Consider the following 15,167-nt stretch of genomic DNA (forward strand, 5'->3'; position numbering starts at 1 on the left):
GCTTCATAGTGCTTGACAGCCCACTCTAAGTGGTTTGCAGAGTCAGCCTCTTGCCCCCAACAATCTGGGTCCTTATTTTACCCACCTCAGAAGGATGGAAGGCTGAGTCAACCTTGAGCTGGTTAGGATCGAACTGCTGGCAGTAGGCAGAGTTCGCCTGCAATACTGCATTCTAACCACTGCACCATGGCAATGAAAACTGGCAATAAAAGTCAGTGTTGGTGACTATGTGATTGCAGGGTGCTGTGATGTCATCACTGCAGGCCGTCTGCCAAGTGCCCAGATCACGAGACCATGGGGATACTGTGATAGGTGCAACTACAAGGACCCAACCTAAGTCCCCTTCGTTCATGTCATGTAACTTTAAAGATTACATGTTAAGGTCCAAAAAAACCATGGCTTAACATGAGAGCCTTCTCAAGAATATTACCAAGCTGTTCTTCTTTAGTGACCAGAATTGGGATCAGCAGCTTGATTGTTAAGCAACATGGTCACTAAATTAAACCAGGACTGTATTTATGATCTTACTTCACTTTTCCTTTGCTTTTACAGAGCCACAATGTGAAGACTGGTCACAAGATTACTTTTTCATCACTGTTGTAACTGAATGGTCCATAAATGAGGCAGTAACTAAACAGAGTACCTGTATCCTGAATCAGATTTCAGTGTTTGAATTCAGATCTCAGCCCAACTCTCCAATTTATTATCCACTTTTGGGGACCAGGCAAACTTGAGGGAAGGAGATTTAATACAAAAATAAATTTAATGGGTTCCTGTCGGATGACAGCAGTAAGAACTAACTGACAAGCTGAAATTATATACCTATTCCTCCTTATCTGTTTTCTTTATTGCGCAACTTTTATATCTTAGAAAGCTGGATTTGCCCAAACATACCCTTTGTTCTTATAGTGTTTGTACATTCGTATGCAGTGTTCAATAATGAACAAAAGGTAAATCCCTCCAAGGGCCACAAGTCCTTTCAGGACAGCATCATACTCTTCTAGGAAGTTCTGAACTGATCCTCCATGGTCGTGGGAATGGCCGTGCAGATGCGGGTGCTCGTGCTGGTGCCCCTGGCCCTCGTGGTGGCTGTGATTGTGGGCTCCTTGGGACTAAGAAACAGGAAAAGAAGATTATGCACAAAGCATTTCCCAGTGGAAAGCCAAATCCAAATGATGTGGAATGATGTGTTTCTCAACTACAAAACAGTGATACCAAGTTCATTATCATTCTTATGCTTAAAAGCGAGCATGACAAAGATCAAATTGGTCTAATATTCCTGTTCTCAGCAATGGTAAGTTAGAAGGTCCCGACAGTTCGAAATGAGCTACAAAATAGTTTTGGGTTATATTTGCCTATTCCAAATAATATCTTGGATAAATGATTTTGCGATGCTGCAAGTGTACTCTCTATTGCGAAGCCTTAAGGATTTATTTATTAACAGATTTCACTTGCAGATTTAGAGAGAACAAGAGAAGAATTATTAATTCAACTGCATATTAGTTCAACCTTGCCTAACTTTTTCCAAACGTAGGAGGCTCAAAATTGGTTCTTGCTGACTGGCCTATATCCCTTATTTATAGAACAGATATCACTGCTTTTTGTTCACATCTTTCCAACTTTTGAAAAAGAAGTGAGATACACAAAACCCGACCTCTAATAGGCATTATATTCAGTCTATCTACTCATCTCTGCTTGAAAAGAGATGTTTCAAATAGTATAGCCTTTATTGTCATTGTACATCATGTGTACAATGAAATTGGTTAAAACGAAAAATGTTTCACAAGTAATGAAGGCATAAGCCCTAGAATGAGACTGGACGTACATGTGGTAGCAGATGAAGTAATGCATCTCCGCTCATGGTTCCTACAGCAAGAGCAACCAGGAAGGTGAGAAGGAATTTGAAGCATCCCTGATTGATTATAGGAATCAAAATCACGCCTAGCAAAGACAACAAGCTAATAACTGTGATAGAAATGATGCCACAGATCCAGGCTGTGAAAAGAAGGAAGAATACAAATTAGAAAAAAAAATCACAAAAAAATCAATAAATTATACACTAAATCAGTGTTTCTCAACCTTGGCACTTGAAGATGTCCGGACTTCAACTCCCAGAATTCCCCAGCCAGCATTGCTGGCTGGGGAATTCTGGGAGTTGAAGTCCGGACATCTTCAAGTTGCCAAGGTTGAGAAACACTGCACTAAATATCAAAGGATAACATTATTCAAAGGAAACCTGGTCAGCTAAAATATAACTTATTTTATTGTATATTTGAATAAAACACAAACCATTTTATGACTTATTATGCACTTTTCTAACAAATACAGGCTATGTGACAGATTTTTTTTAAGAAATGTAGTCTGTAGATTAAATTATAATTTTATTATAATACTGAATAATTAACATTCAGAGTGCATTTAATACTGTAAAGCTAATACAACAACCCAGATCACTGATTAGTGAATTTATGTTATTTTGCACTGTTTTCACTTACTGATCACCTCCTAAGGACTCTGGGTTTCTGGTACTGTAGTGGAATTTCCAAGTAAAGACACATACAAGATGTCTAGTGTGCTAAAAGTATGTGTTGTCAAATGTGTGAAATTCTCCTAGTTATCAAATTTGCCTGTTGTACTAATAATGCACCACTATTGCGCTGCACAAGACTTTTTCCTATATGATAGCTCTCTCCAGAAAAAGGGTAAATACACGCATGAAATTTATCAAAATAGAATGCAATTGTCAAAATAGAATGCAATATAAGCATTGTTGCTGGAGAAAAGAAAGGAAGAGAAAGCCGAGTCGAAGACAGATCTCACAGATTTATGAAACAGGTATGGAACATATGGGACGTGTGCTAAATATTGCATGCTTCAGTGTTCTTCCACTCACTTTAGAGAGTGAATAAAATACATTTGATCCTACACGTTATAGAAAATACATAAATGCCATTTGATTCCATCCAATGGGCGGTTCAAGTCTACGTTTAGGCACCAGTCTGTATAATGATTTTATTTTTTGAAATCTGACCTGTATTACTTTGGAAGTAACTCAAGGCGACGAACAGACCTAATTCTCTCTTATTTTCCTCACAACAACAGCCCTGTGAGGTGGGTTGGAAGGAGAGAAAGTGATGGCCTAAAGTCACCCAGTCGCTTTTGTTTGATTGACTTCAAAATCACTTTCTTGTGCTGAAAAAGAAAGTTGTCCCACAAAAACTGAACAGTGGGAAAGAGGAATATACTATGTCTGAGGTGTAACGTTCTATTTCCTGCTGCTCCAGCCTTTTTCCCCTAGAAAACCTGGGGAAACACTGGCCTTGGTCTCCTAAGGATTTAGTTGTGAGTTCATGAGTACAGCATCTCGATTTAACTAAATCCCCCAAGGCCAATTTTGCAGTTTTTTTCAACAGTAACACAAACATTAAGTGTAGAATGTAAATACAGCCTTATAAAGCACCTTTTGAATCCAAGCTATTTATATCTAGCAAGTTTACACTTATCTTCCCAAGATATACACTGGGAAAAACAAACTTTGCAAAGAAATGATGGAAAAAAATAGAGGAGGAGAGAGACAAGATATAAACACAGGGACTGATGGGAAGAGGAGAAAGATGAAGCAGAAACACTAACGAAGGGTAGGAAAAAATTAGTATCAGGAAAAACTGATGTGACACCTCTGCAAATGAGAACAGAGGGGATACTGAAGCACTATGTTAGTGCAGATTTTCCAACTTGAAGCCTTTCAGGTGTGTCGACTGACAGCTGCCATCATTCCTCACCAGTAAGACTAATGGTCACCCTAGCAGGAAATTATGGTCTGAAAGGTCAGTCTGCTTCAAGGGCATCGGATAATCTTGTTTTTAAACTAGCAGATCAGAACAAATTTTAAAACAATAATTAGGAAACTGTCTTTATAATCAAAGATCATCTTTTATGTCCAGAAGAGACCAGACAGCTTCTTGATTAGAATAGACAAGTGCTACTCGTATAAACTGAAGATAATTTGATTTGTGTTCAGAAACACTACCTTTAAATAAACTGCCTCTGGTTCCCTCTTCCCAAAAATTAGGTATCTTATGGTGTTGCTGGTCTTTCGAGATTATTTATTCATCGGTTCCTCATCATCTAGTTAGAAAAATGCTTCTTTCAAAAAAGAAGCAGTTATTAATGGAAACTTTTTAATTAGCTTGGTTTAAAGACATATACAAGCTAACAGGTTTTCTTGGCCTTTTTAAAAGCATACACAAAGTCACTTTTAACATTTTAATTGACAGAAAATGCCTAGCAACCTTTCCATAAGCTCTACTGGCAATTAAACTAGGGTCAACTCTGGCTAAAACAAGACTACCCAGAGAAAAGAATTATTTGCTAACAAATGCAGTGTAGAGATTATTTAGTGTTATGAATCCTTGAATAAAGTTAGTAGGAGAGGAAATGATGCATCACTACAAGAGATTTATACAACATGTTACATTTTCTTAATGTTTCAGTCATTAAAAATAATTACCAGATCATTTTTGACAATAATTAATATATATCCACACATATTCATTTGGAGTTTTATTTCAGAGAATGCTAATAAACATCTGCAAACTAATCAACACTCATTATTATTATACCCTATTACTTTCTTTCAAAGGAAGGGCAATCCTCTCGAAACTTTTTCTATAGCTGCCTTATTAGTGCCAGCTTTAAAATAGACAAAATTAACTTGATCAGGCCAGTTCAAGTAGTGGAAGCAAGCAGCCTACTTTGTTAAGTTGTTTGGGAGATCCACTTGAGTTCTAGAGTCATTGTTCTTCATATATTGTATCCACTGGTTGAACCCATTTTCTTGCTTATATTGATCTTCAAGGCAACTGTGTAGTATTAATTCCCTGTATGATTTTTTTTTTCTTTAGACTTTCAGTTACTGTGCTATAACATGAGCAGTCCAAAGTGTGGTTGGTCCTAGAACACCCATTGTTGCCTATTTGCAGAATTATTCAGAATATTCCCTATTATAAATAAATCCAATTATAATACAGCCTTTTGTACAGAAGCAACCATACCTCAAAACCTGAGGCTTTATTTATTAACCTCTGGCTAAAATGCAGACATGAAATTCCTGTATTTAAATGTCTGCCTAAGACAGCCACTTGGGAATGGCCTGTTGCTTTGCTATACATATAAGATTTCCTCCATGCAAATGCATGTTAATTTTGCATCGACCTGATAAAAATCACTTCCGACGAACCCTTGTAGCACACACTCTACTGAAGAATTAAGGAGTAATTTTGTGAATATCACCTCTTAGTTGAGATAACATCAGGCAGATATTTTGCTTGAGGCTGAAGACTCCATTCTCCATTTTAATTATTTTAAAAAATATTCTAACTGAAAACATTTAATTGGAAATCTGGGATGCTGCAAAGTGAAACTTCATCTCTGTACTTTATTTTGTGTCCACTTTGAGCCAATTCTGTATCATAGGCATTCCTAAAAGATAATTGACCAGGAGTTGCAATCAAATGTTGTATTTGAAACTCTGCTGAAGTGATCCAGGAAAGAAAGAAAGAAAGAAAGAAAGAAAGAAAGATAGGAATAAGCAGAGTTGAGAATGAATGTCCTGTGAGATTAGATGGGATGGCAATGAACACCCTCTACTTTGATTTAAGGGCCTGGTTTCTGGTTGACCACATATATGTCATGTTCTCAGCATTGCAAATATGCCCTCTGGCTTTATGTGCTACAAGGGCAATTATTCTTAAGAAAATTTTAAAAATGGGCAAGGTGTTGGTTTCACCCATGCTGTTAGTAGAAAGCTCTCTCCTTAAAGATAATCCAATTATTTCAACCCTGTGGAATAAGGAAGAGTGATTCAATCTACTCAGTTATGGCCATTGAAACATGGCCATAGAAGGCAAGGATAAATTGTAAAGAATGCAGTCTGGCCTGTCCATTTTATCCTGAAAAGGACGTGAACCATTGACATTTTGACACCCCAGGAAGATGTAAAATTAATCTGGGAAAGACCACAGATACTGGAGGCGCCATTTATGTGCAATGGAGGTTTGAAATATGACAGATATGTTGCTTGATCATGGAGAAGTTAAAACACTTTTGCTTTTTTAAAGAGGCATTTTATTTTGGACCTTTCTCTGCATAGATATCCATAGATTACCATGAAACTGTCAAAATGATGAATTATAACCTTCGTTTACATCCAATGAAATTACATTAACTAACCTGAAAACCCACAAATCTTTCAAAACACTTTTTTCCTCACCTGACGCACCTGTTTTCTCCACATTCCCGAGAGAAACATTGTTTGCTTTGTTCAAGTCTTCAAAATGCAGGTCTTCATAATGTTCAATACAAAGTCGCCTATCAATCTGATACAGCAACGCAGGGCAGATAAGTAAACAAGCTGGGAGAAATTGGAGAACTGGGGCGAAGACCATAATGGCTTAGCAGCTGTGTGACATTTAAGCACTGCAAACAAATTAGGAAGAAGACAATTAAGCAGGTTCCACCGTTAAAGGCATACTTAGTTACTCAAAGTGTCCCAAAATTACACGGTCTCTTCTGTAATTTGAACTGCTACCTAGCCCATGAACCATCATATATTATTGAAGGAACTGGGAATATAAATGTTGAGCAAACTATCCATTGTGTTTTCTGGAGTGGAAATTGAATTTATTCATTACATCTACGGAGAATTTTAAAAGATTAAACCTAAATTCAGAAAATGTTCGTGCATATTAAAATCCTTCCTTGGAACAATAGCAATAGCAAGTTAGACTTATATACCGCTTCATAGGGCTTTCAGCCCTCTCTAAGCGGTTTACAGAGTCAGCATATTGCCCCCAACAACAATCCGGGTCCTCATTTTACCCACCTCGGAAGGATGGAAGGCTGAGTCAACCTTGAGCCTGGTGGGATTTGAACAGCTGAACTGCTGAACTGCAGTCAGCTGAAGTAGCCTGCAGTGCTGCATTTAACCACTGCGCCACCTTGGCTCTGGAACAGTAATGTAAACAGTATCATTGGCTGATTCAAATGACATTTCATTTCAACCAGTCAAGGATGATTAAATATTTGCCTTGTATGTTTTTAAAAGCATACAAGATTAGTAGGTTAACCAGTTCATCAAGGAAGAAAGTTCAAAAATTGATCCTATAAACAAATAAAAAATACCTTGGATTTATCCTGGAATAACCTAAATAGCTACGTAGATAAGTATTTTTCCTCCTTTATTAAACATTAGTCATGCTCAATAACGCCATCTAAAGCAAGTATCTATCTACCGATATAAGTCCTTAGCTATATAAACCCTTATTTAGGTCCCCCCCCCTCCTTTTATTCAATTGTGTCCAATTCTCAGAGACGGACTGGACAAGTCCTTGCAGTTTTCTTGGCAAAGGTTTTTCAGAAGTTGTTTGTCTTTGCCTGCTTCCTAGGATGGAGACAGTTGGGTGGCCCAAGGTCACCCAACTGGCTTTGTGCCCAAGGCAGGATTCGAACTCCATCTCCCTGTTTCTAGATTGATGCCTTCACCCCTACATTAAACTGGCTCTCTAGTTCTTCCTTCGTTACACACAATTCTATAGAATTGCAACTTCTGACATTCATAAGTCATCACAAAGTTGGCTCTGGGGCAAAAAGTTGGGGAAGGAAAGATTCATCATGTTCCTTTTGGGCTCATACAGACCTCTTCAGAAGAATGCTCATCTTCATTATGGTTCTTGTGATTAGCATGCTTCCCCATGCTGATTTGTTTATCAGGCGCTTCTCGTTTGCTGGTATGTCGATATCCATCCCCACTGGCAGGATTTGGATCCTGATGTCCATGAGTAGCTGAATGATCATTATTATTGTGTTCATGAACGCGTGCATGTGGGAAAGGCACATCATGCACATGGTCATGTTTGTGGACATGATTATGTTCATATTGTTCATTTGAGTCATGATTGAGAGTAAAATCTTGTACTGTAACTCTTGAAACTTCCCTGTTCTTCATTTTCCACCATTTCTTACGGTGCGTACGTAGTTTCGTTCAAGCTGTTCCTGAGTAGTATTGGTCTCCGTGGAAGGCTCGTGACTTGGTTCCCCATGATCACTGGTGTTAATGGAATCATTGTGAGACTGATGAGTAGCGTTATGGTCCATGTGGCGATGCGCATGACGGCGGTGATGATGCTTGTGGTGTCCGTGAGCGTTAGAGTCATGAGCATGTCTACCATCAGGCTTCAAAGATGATTCTGTAACTTCTTTCACTGGATCGCACACCTGGCTCCTTTTGCCAGACCCTTCGTTTGCAGTCTGTTTTTCTGAGCTGGGATGATTATGGGAATGAGGATGGTTGTGGGAATGAGAACGCTTTCCTTCTTGTGTATCTAGTACATCTAAGTAAGAAACATAATCGTGGCCAATGTCCTCATGATTTATTTCTACTATTTTAATTTCTCCAAGGCCAAGGCTCATCATCAATTTCTCCAGGCCACAAACGACACCTTTCCATTCTCACCGTAACGATTAAAGAGTTTTTCATGTAGTATTTCTGTTTTAACTTCAGCTTCCTTACTTGGTTCAGGCTCGGTCCTTTCATTTCCGAGATTTGACAGTCATTGTGGCTATGTTCACCTTCATGGCAATGGTGACATGATGGAAGACAAATGTCAGCAAACAATGAGGCAAAATTGTGTGTGCCTATGGACCTTCATTTCTGTTTTCTGCAAGGAAGAAAATGAAAGCCCCATCTGTTAATTTCTTTTGGGATGGTGCTGAATTACCTGTAGCAATAATTGTAGTTTAAAGTGATAGGAACTGGTAGTTATTAATTAAAATAAACTATTTAGAATAAACATGTATGCAACTATGTAAGATGAATATAGGAACCAGACCATGACACTAATAAAATATATAAAAATAATCTTTACCAATAATTACATTTTAAGTGATTTATTTGTAAATCAAACAATTATAGCTATGCCTATACAATTTCTTGGCCACTATCAAAAAGCAAATGGAAGGTATAATCAAATTGGAAAAGTACATTCAAATTCCTATTTATGTATGGAAAAGTAATCAGTTTTCAAATCTCTGATAATATAGGTATTAGCTATCCACCAATTTCTTTAATGTGATAAATAATATTCAAATGAGAAAAAATGAAATAAAAGCAAGAAAATTAGATTTATTGAATTAAATGTCTTTGGGGCCAAACATGTTTTCCAAAGAGCTCATTTTTCTTATTAAAATGTCCATTCATTAGAAGACTGCCTGAAGACTTCCAGGAGCACCATCATTAAAAAATTAGAACTGTTTTTAATATATGAACACATTAAGAAACATGCCGATCTTAAGTAGAAAATTTTGAAGAAAATCTCTTTTTCAAACATAACTTCCTTAAAACACAGAATTACAAATTGCAGGTCATTGATTTTTTTTAAACATGTTTATTTGCAGCTTTCTTTTCACCCGATACATATTTTGTGAACAGTGTATTGACTGAGGCAAATCTTTTTTAAACAATGCTAACAGTAATAATACAAATAAGTATGTGTAATTTTAATCTTCCAACTTCAACAATACTATTCTCTTTATAATTCTTGTTTTTCCCATTAATTCATTTAAACCTAGATAACATTTCTTTCAGCCATAGATTTGTTAGCGCCAACTAAATTAATAATATTCAACATTTTAAGAATTACTCATTATTCCACTATAACTTCAATATTCAAAATGTGTAGGATTATTAATAAAGCCATATTAACAATATTTAATCAATCCCAGAAGTGTAACTCAAAATCCTCACATATTTCTAATCCTTAATATTTTAAACACACAATATACTTTAACACACTATTAAAGTTGATAATACAATAAGATTACTTAATTCTAAATTTCATCATTTTTAATTATAAGTTGTATTATCTGTTAATATGTATAATATATATATATATATATATATATATATATATATATATATATATATATATATATGCTATATTTATGCTGATAAATAAATATATAAATATGCTGATAAAAAAATAAATATATATATACACACACACACATACATACACCGATTTGCATTTTTTCCATTTATTAATTATTTTCTTCATTATCCATAATCTCTTAACCTTTGTAAAATTCCATCATTATTGGCTTTTAATCAGCCTTTTATCTCTCTTGGAAGCTTGTAGCACTTTTGATGCATTTGTGCCCACTGAACATTCCTTTCTGGGTGCCCTGTCTCTCTGCTGTATTATTTGAACGCCCTTGTAAAAAAAAAGATATTTTCTTTTCCACCTCTGAATTCAATCTTTTAAAACTGTTTAAATATTTAAAAAATTTCCATAATTATACATCCAAAATCCCTAAATTTATAATTTTTAAAATTAGTGAGTTACAGCCGTTATAATTTTCCAATTATATCTTCTCAATTATCCAAATTTTAAAGTTTTTTTTAACTTTCCTTTTCTTTTCTATGACCTTTATTCTTTTGTCTTGCATTTTATTAAATAACATTAATAGTCCAAATCCAAATTAATCCACTAGATTCCTCCAATCTTTCAAATCCATAATCCAATAGCCAATTTTAATAAAATTTAATTATTTGCAATTTAGTTCCTTTTCTAAATCTTCAGAAGGGGAAAAAACCTCATTAAATATTCTCAAATTATCCAAGTCATCTTCTAATATAGAGTCAAGGTCAGGCCGTCTTCCAGATGTTACGTCTATTCTGTGTATTCTTTAGACTTTTTGTGTTTCAAGTTCACTTTCACCGAGTATACTGCGGCTATAGTGCTGTAGTACTTCTCTTCTTCGAGTAGATAGCTCTTATTGCCAAATTCAACATCAAAAACAGCTGATTATCAGGTAAATCCAGGGGGGTTAGAAATACAAATAAACAAGACAGTTTCTCCCGAAAACCACCTTTCAAATTTTTAAAGCTTTTTCCAGGCTGTGTTTTAAAGCTTCTCTTGGGCTTCTTTCGCCTCTTGGTTTTCAGTTGTCCCTCCCCCTCTCTCCGTGTATTTAATTGCCGCTTTACTAGGCTTGGAAGTTCTTTTTTAGAATTCTTATACTTAAATCATGTCTTTAGAGTAAAAGTTGGTAATTATCTCACCCAGTTTCAATGCTCTGTCCCACAAATCGCTCCAGCACAAATCTTAACAGTCCCGGTGTCCCAGCTTTGGTGACTGCCAAAAATGGCAGTCGACTCTGCTGCCATTCGGGAGAGCTTGCTTCAGACCTAACAAGGAAATTGCGAGTTCCTCGTGGTCAGCAAAGTACCTTTCCTTCCTCACTGCCCTACAAGGTGGCTATAACCCCATCAGTTGGTTACCAGCTGAATTTCACAAGGCTCAGCGAAGCCCGTTATTTTCCCGCCATCTCATCGCAACGTCAACCGGAAGCAGCACAGGTCATTGATTTTGTTCTATATTTAAAATTAGGTCCCATTAATCTCATGGATATCCTGCTCTGGCAATATAAATTATAAATTATAAAAGCTGACATTTGTTCAAGCAAGCTGCTGACATAAATTTTAAACTAATGATTTACAGTGTAATCACTGTAAAGCTGTGAGAGCAGCCTGCTCAGAAAATTGCTAGCATTGGTGTTGCTTTCTTCCCAACAACTTCATTCATCCCTAAATTTATAGTAGTATTTTAAGATCAGAGGGTTTTTTTTGTTTTGGAAACAGCTGGAAGAATGTCTTGAGAAACTAATCCCTTAACAGCAAGAGGACTTGAATCAAATAAAGTAATTACTATTTTTTATTCAACCCTTCATCTAGGGACACCGAGTAGTGCTAAAGCCACATTGGGATCCTACATGATAAAATTTTGCTGCTATCTAGTGACTTTTCCACAGCCACACATAAACTTGTAATTTTCAAATGTGTTTTCTGGAATTGCACGTACGCAGGAATTTTACAAATGAAAAAAGACAATCTGCTTAACCAGTCAAGCAATCCATTTTGTCATGATCATTAGTCTAACAAATCAATCAATCTTTCCTTACAACCCAAGCATGTTTGTAGAGGTATGTATGTATGTGTATGTACATAAAATACATAGTATTCTTTCTACTTACAAAAATTGCCGATAATGGGAAATGTGAGCCTTCCAAGATAGACCAAACGTGGAAAATAAACACATGTAAGTTAATACTACTTTTATTTTGTTAGAGTAACAGAATCTTGCAAGTCTGAATGCACTTTCCCGCTTCTTCAGTTGACCTTAATAAGAGATAGGTCTTGTCTGAGATGACTTTTCAAATTTATATTTCTATTTCAGATTCAGATTTCTTTTATCTGATTGTTGTTGTCTTGGTTGTGGCTGACCTCCTGTTCCTTAAGGTTATTTCTTCTGTCCATTGCAGAGTGACTGTAATATGAATAGGAGAATATACAAAACATACAGATCACAGAGCAAATCTCTACACTTACCTGATTATGATGCAAAATTATGAACGCAAGTCTCTTGCAGTCACACAAGTGCTCATCATGCTAAATAAAACTGGATCTAACTATGTTTAGAATGGAATGAGTCCATGCCACAAATGTTTAAAAAAACCAATGAGTGGCTCTGAAATAAATCTAAGGCAGGTACATGGATATGTATAACATTTCATGGGCCATAAATGTTAGCTTCTTGTTCCTTCTGGTGGCCTAAAAAAAGCTTGACATCATAGGACAATCTAAATTATATGCCACATGTAAATTAGTCATGCAAGTACTTTTACAAAATTACATGAACTAGAAAGAAAGTAGCCTGGGTTGCATAATAATTGGGAAAGACAAGAACTCTTATGTCTGGCCTACAGAAAAATGTAGGCTTTCTGGCTTTTAAAAACAGATTGAAAACACAACAATAATTTTGACCAAGTGGCTTGGCAAAAGAAAGTTTTTCCCTCTACTTTAAGATGGTCATAGAGAAAAAGATACCAAGTTGACGGATGGAGAGATGAGAAGTTCCATCCTTTTTCCACTAAACTTAGCATGGAGAATTCTCCAAATTTAAGTGGAAAAGGGGAGTTTTATTGATGTGCATTTATTTAGGCTAAAATCAAACAGTAAGATTAAAATGGATTAAGAACAATTCTGCCAGGGCTGTTCAATGTCAATGGAATCTTACCTTGCATGGACTGAGTTAGATAACTGCTCAAGCTTCTCCCTTCCAGGGGTCACCCTATGACTGAGGTAAAAGCTATTTCTAAATATGGTATAAGATAAATATCAAACTAGTAGCATCACTCTAGTCTGCCTTATCATACAGCACAGGATCAGATATCAGGAATTCTGCACAAGTTATTCTCAGCGAAGGAAGGATATAAGAAGATAACTGTAAAGAAACAGGACAGATTCCTTTCCTTACAATCTCTCCTATCCCAGGGCAAGTCCCTTATCTGACACTCACCTACTGCAACACAAATATTAAATAAGGCCAAAGGGAGAACAATGCCTGTGGAAGAGATGACTCAGAATGAACTAATGAAATAGAAAACTCAAAAATACCATAGCCCTGAGGTTGCCAATTTGAACTCTAGTTTGAAATTTTGCTAATTTAATTATAAAAAAATTAGAATTGCTTTGGAACTTATTAAACATACCTTATGATTGCCAATAGATGCTAAGCCAATAGAAGGGCCATTATGGCGCAGTCAGAATGCAATATTGCAGGCTAATTCTGCTGACAGTTCGATTCTCACTGGCTCAAGGTTGACTCAGCCTTCCAGCTTTCCGATGTCAGTAAAATGAGGACCCAGATTGTTGGGGGCAATATGCTGACTCTGTAAAGCAGTTAGAGTGCTGTAAAGCAGCGGTCACCAACCGGTGGTCCGCAGACCACTGGTGGTCCGTGATAAAATTTTGGTGGTCCGCAGAAAAATTATTTGCACTTTTATATTGCACTAAATACTATTTATCTTTTTAAAAAATTCACATTAGTGGTCCGCGGTATTTAAAATTAAGAATTTAGTAGTCCCTGAGGTCCGAGAAATTGGCGACCCCTGCTGTAAAGCACTGTGAAATGGTATATAAGTCTAAGTGCTAATGCTATTGCTATGCAAAGATTGTAATTTAAGAATAAATTATAAAACATGAAAGCTAACAAATTGTTAAGTGTTATGGAATAAAAACTACCACCTAAGCAAGCCTATTTAAACCAAAGTAACTTTTACATAAAAAAGGAAAAAATAATTTTAAAGAGAAATTGTTATGGTCTTGAAACATAACCTCACTATGTTGTATTAGTTAAATGCAAAATTATCTTAATTTGTGAGCAGTCCAGAGAGGGAAATGTATAGAATATTAATCTAGAGAGACAATAATAAAATGCTGCTAGGACTCTGAAATGCAAACACATTTTCTGGTCCCATTTTTCAATGCTCACCAACATACCACCTGAATGAAGACTTTTAGATTTCTATCTAGGGATATTTACACATGTAGTTGCACAGACATCCTTAAGATGCACCATGATATATGCAGCACCTAAAATAGTTTTAAAACAGCTTTTGATGGCTTGGTTACTGTTAGGTAAGATCCCCGTTTGCAAGTACGTTCAGAGAAGCGTTGTGAGAGTTGCGTTGGAGAACACATAAACTAGCATACAGAGACACTGCAGGCTTTTACTTTCCTGGAAATAGAGGTATCAGAGTCCATCAAACAGTCCAAGTCATACACGGATAAGACAGTCATCAACAAGATTTTGTATCCTCCCCTAGTTTTATCTATCTTTAACCCAAGATATTGGCTAATCTCACCGAGATGTTTTATACTGAACTGCGTACAAACAGGTACAACATTGTTATATGATTTATATATTGCCAACCCAACAGTTAGATTATATTCCCAACAGTTACCAATATGTTATATATTAAAGTAATTTCCCCTTTTGATATTGCCTTTTTCTTGAAAATACTCTATTTAGTATGCAATAATTCTAGCAATTACATACAGTAAGGTTTAAAAATTTGATTCCTTTATTATAGCAATAATTAGGTGGCCCTATTGATTTCCCTATAGCATACACAAATCGTCCTCTTGTGAAGTCTAATATAATCAATTCTAAAGCATAAATGAGAAGTAAAAATCTAGACATAGAAACCCTACCGCTTTAGTTTTTAAGTTACCTTTCAGACTGACTGAAGTGCCTTGTTTAGAATAA

At 36.1% G+C, this 15,167-nt stretch overlaps 1 protein-coding gene across 1 annotated transcript in view; it reads right to left on the reverse strand.

Annotated features, from left to right (window-relative positions):
* The window catches only part of LOC116521119 (zinc transporter ZIP10-like), a 32,794-nt gene that overhangs the window by 3,403 nt on the left and 14,224 nt on the right, over positions 1-15,167 (reverse strand). The window contains 10 exon segments of the mRNA XM_032235800.1: positions 895-1,112; positions 1,826-1,995; positions 6,272-6,399; positions 6,401-6,477; positions 7,697-8,025; positions 8,028-8,489; positions 8,492-8,611; positions 8,614-8,649; positions 8,652-8,675; positions 8,678-8,717. Of these exon segments, the coding sequence (XP_032091691.1) occupies positions 895-1,112; positions 1,826-1,995; positions 6,272-6,399; positions 6,401-6,477; positions 7,697-8,025; positions 8,028-8,489; positions 8,492-8,611; positions 8,614-8,649; positions 8,652-8,675; positions 8,678-8,708 (1,595 nt within the window). The 5' untranslated portion in view covers positions 8,709-8,717.

This window comes from Thamnophis elegans, chromosome 1 (assembly GCF_009769535.1).
Source record: "Thamnophis elegans isolate rThaEle1 chromosome 1, rThaEle1.pri, whole genome shotgun sequence".
Lineage (NCBI taxonomy): Eukaryota > Metazoa > Chordata > Lepidosauria > Squamata > Colubridae > Thamnophis > Thamnophis elegans.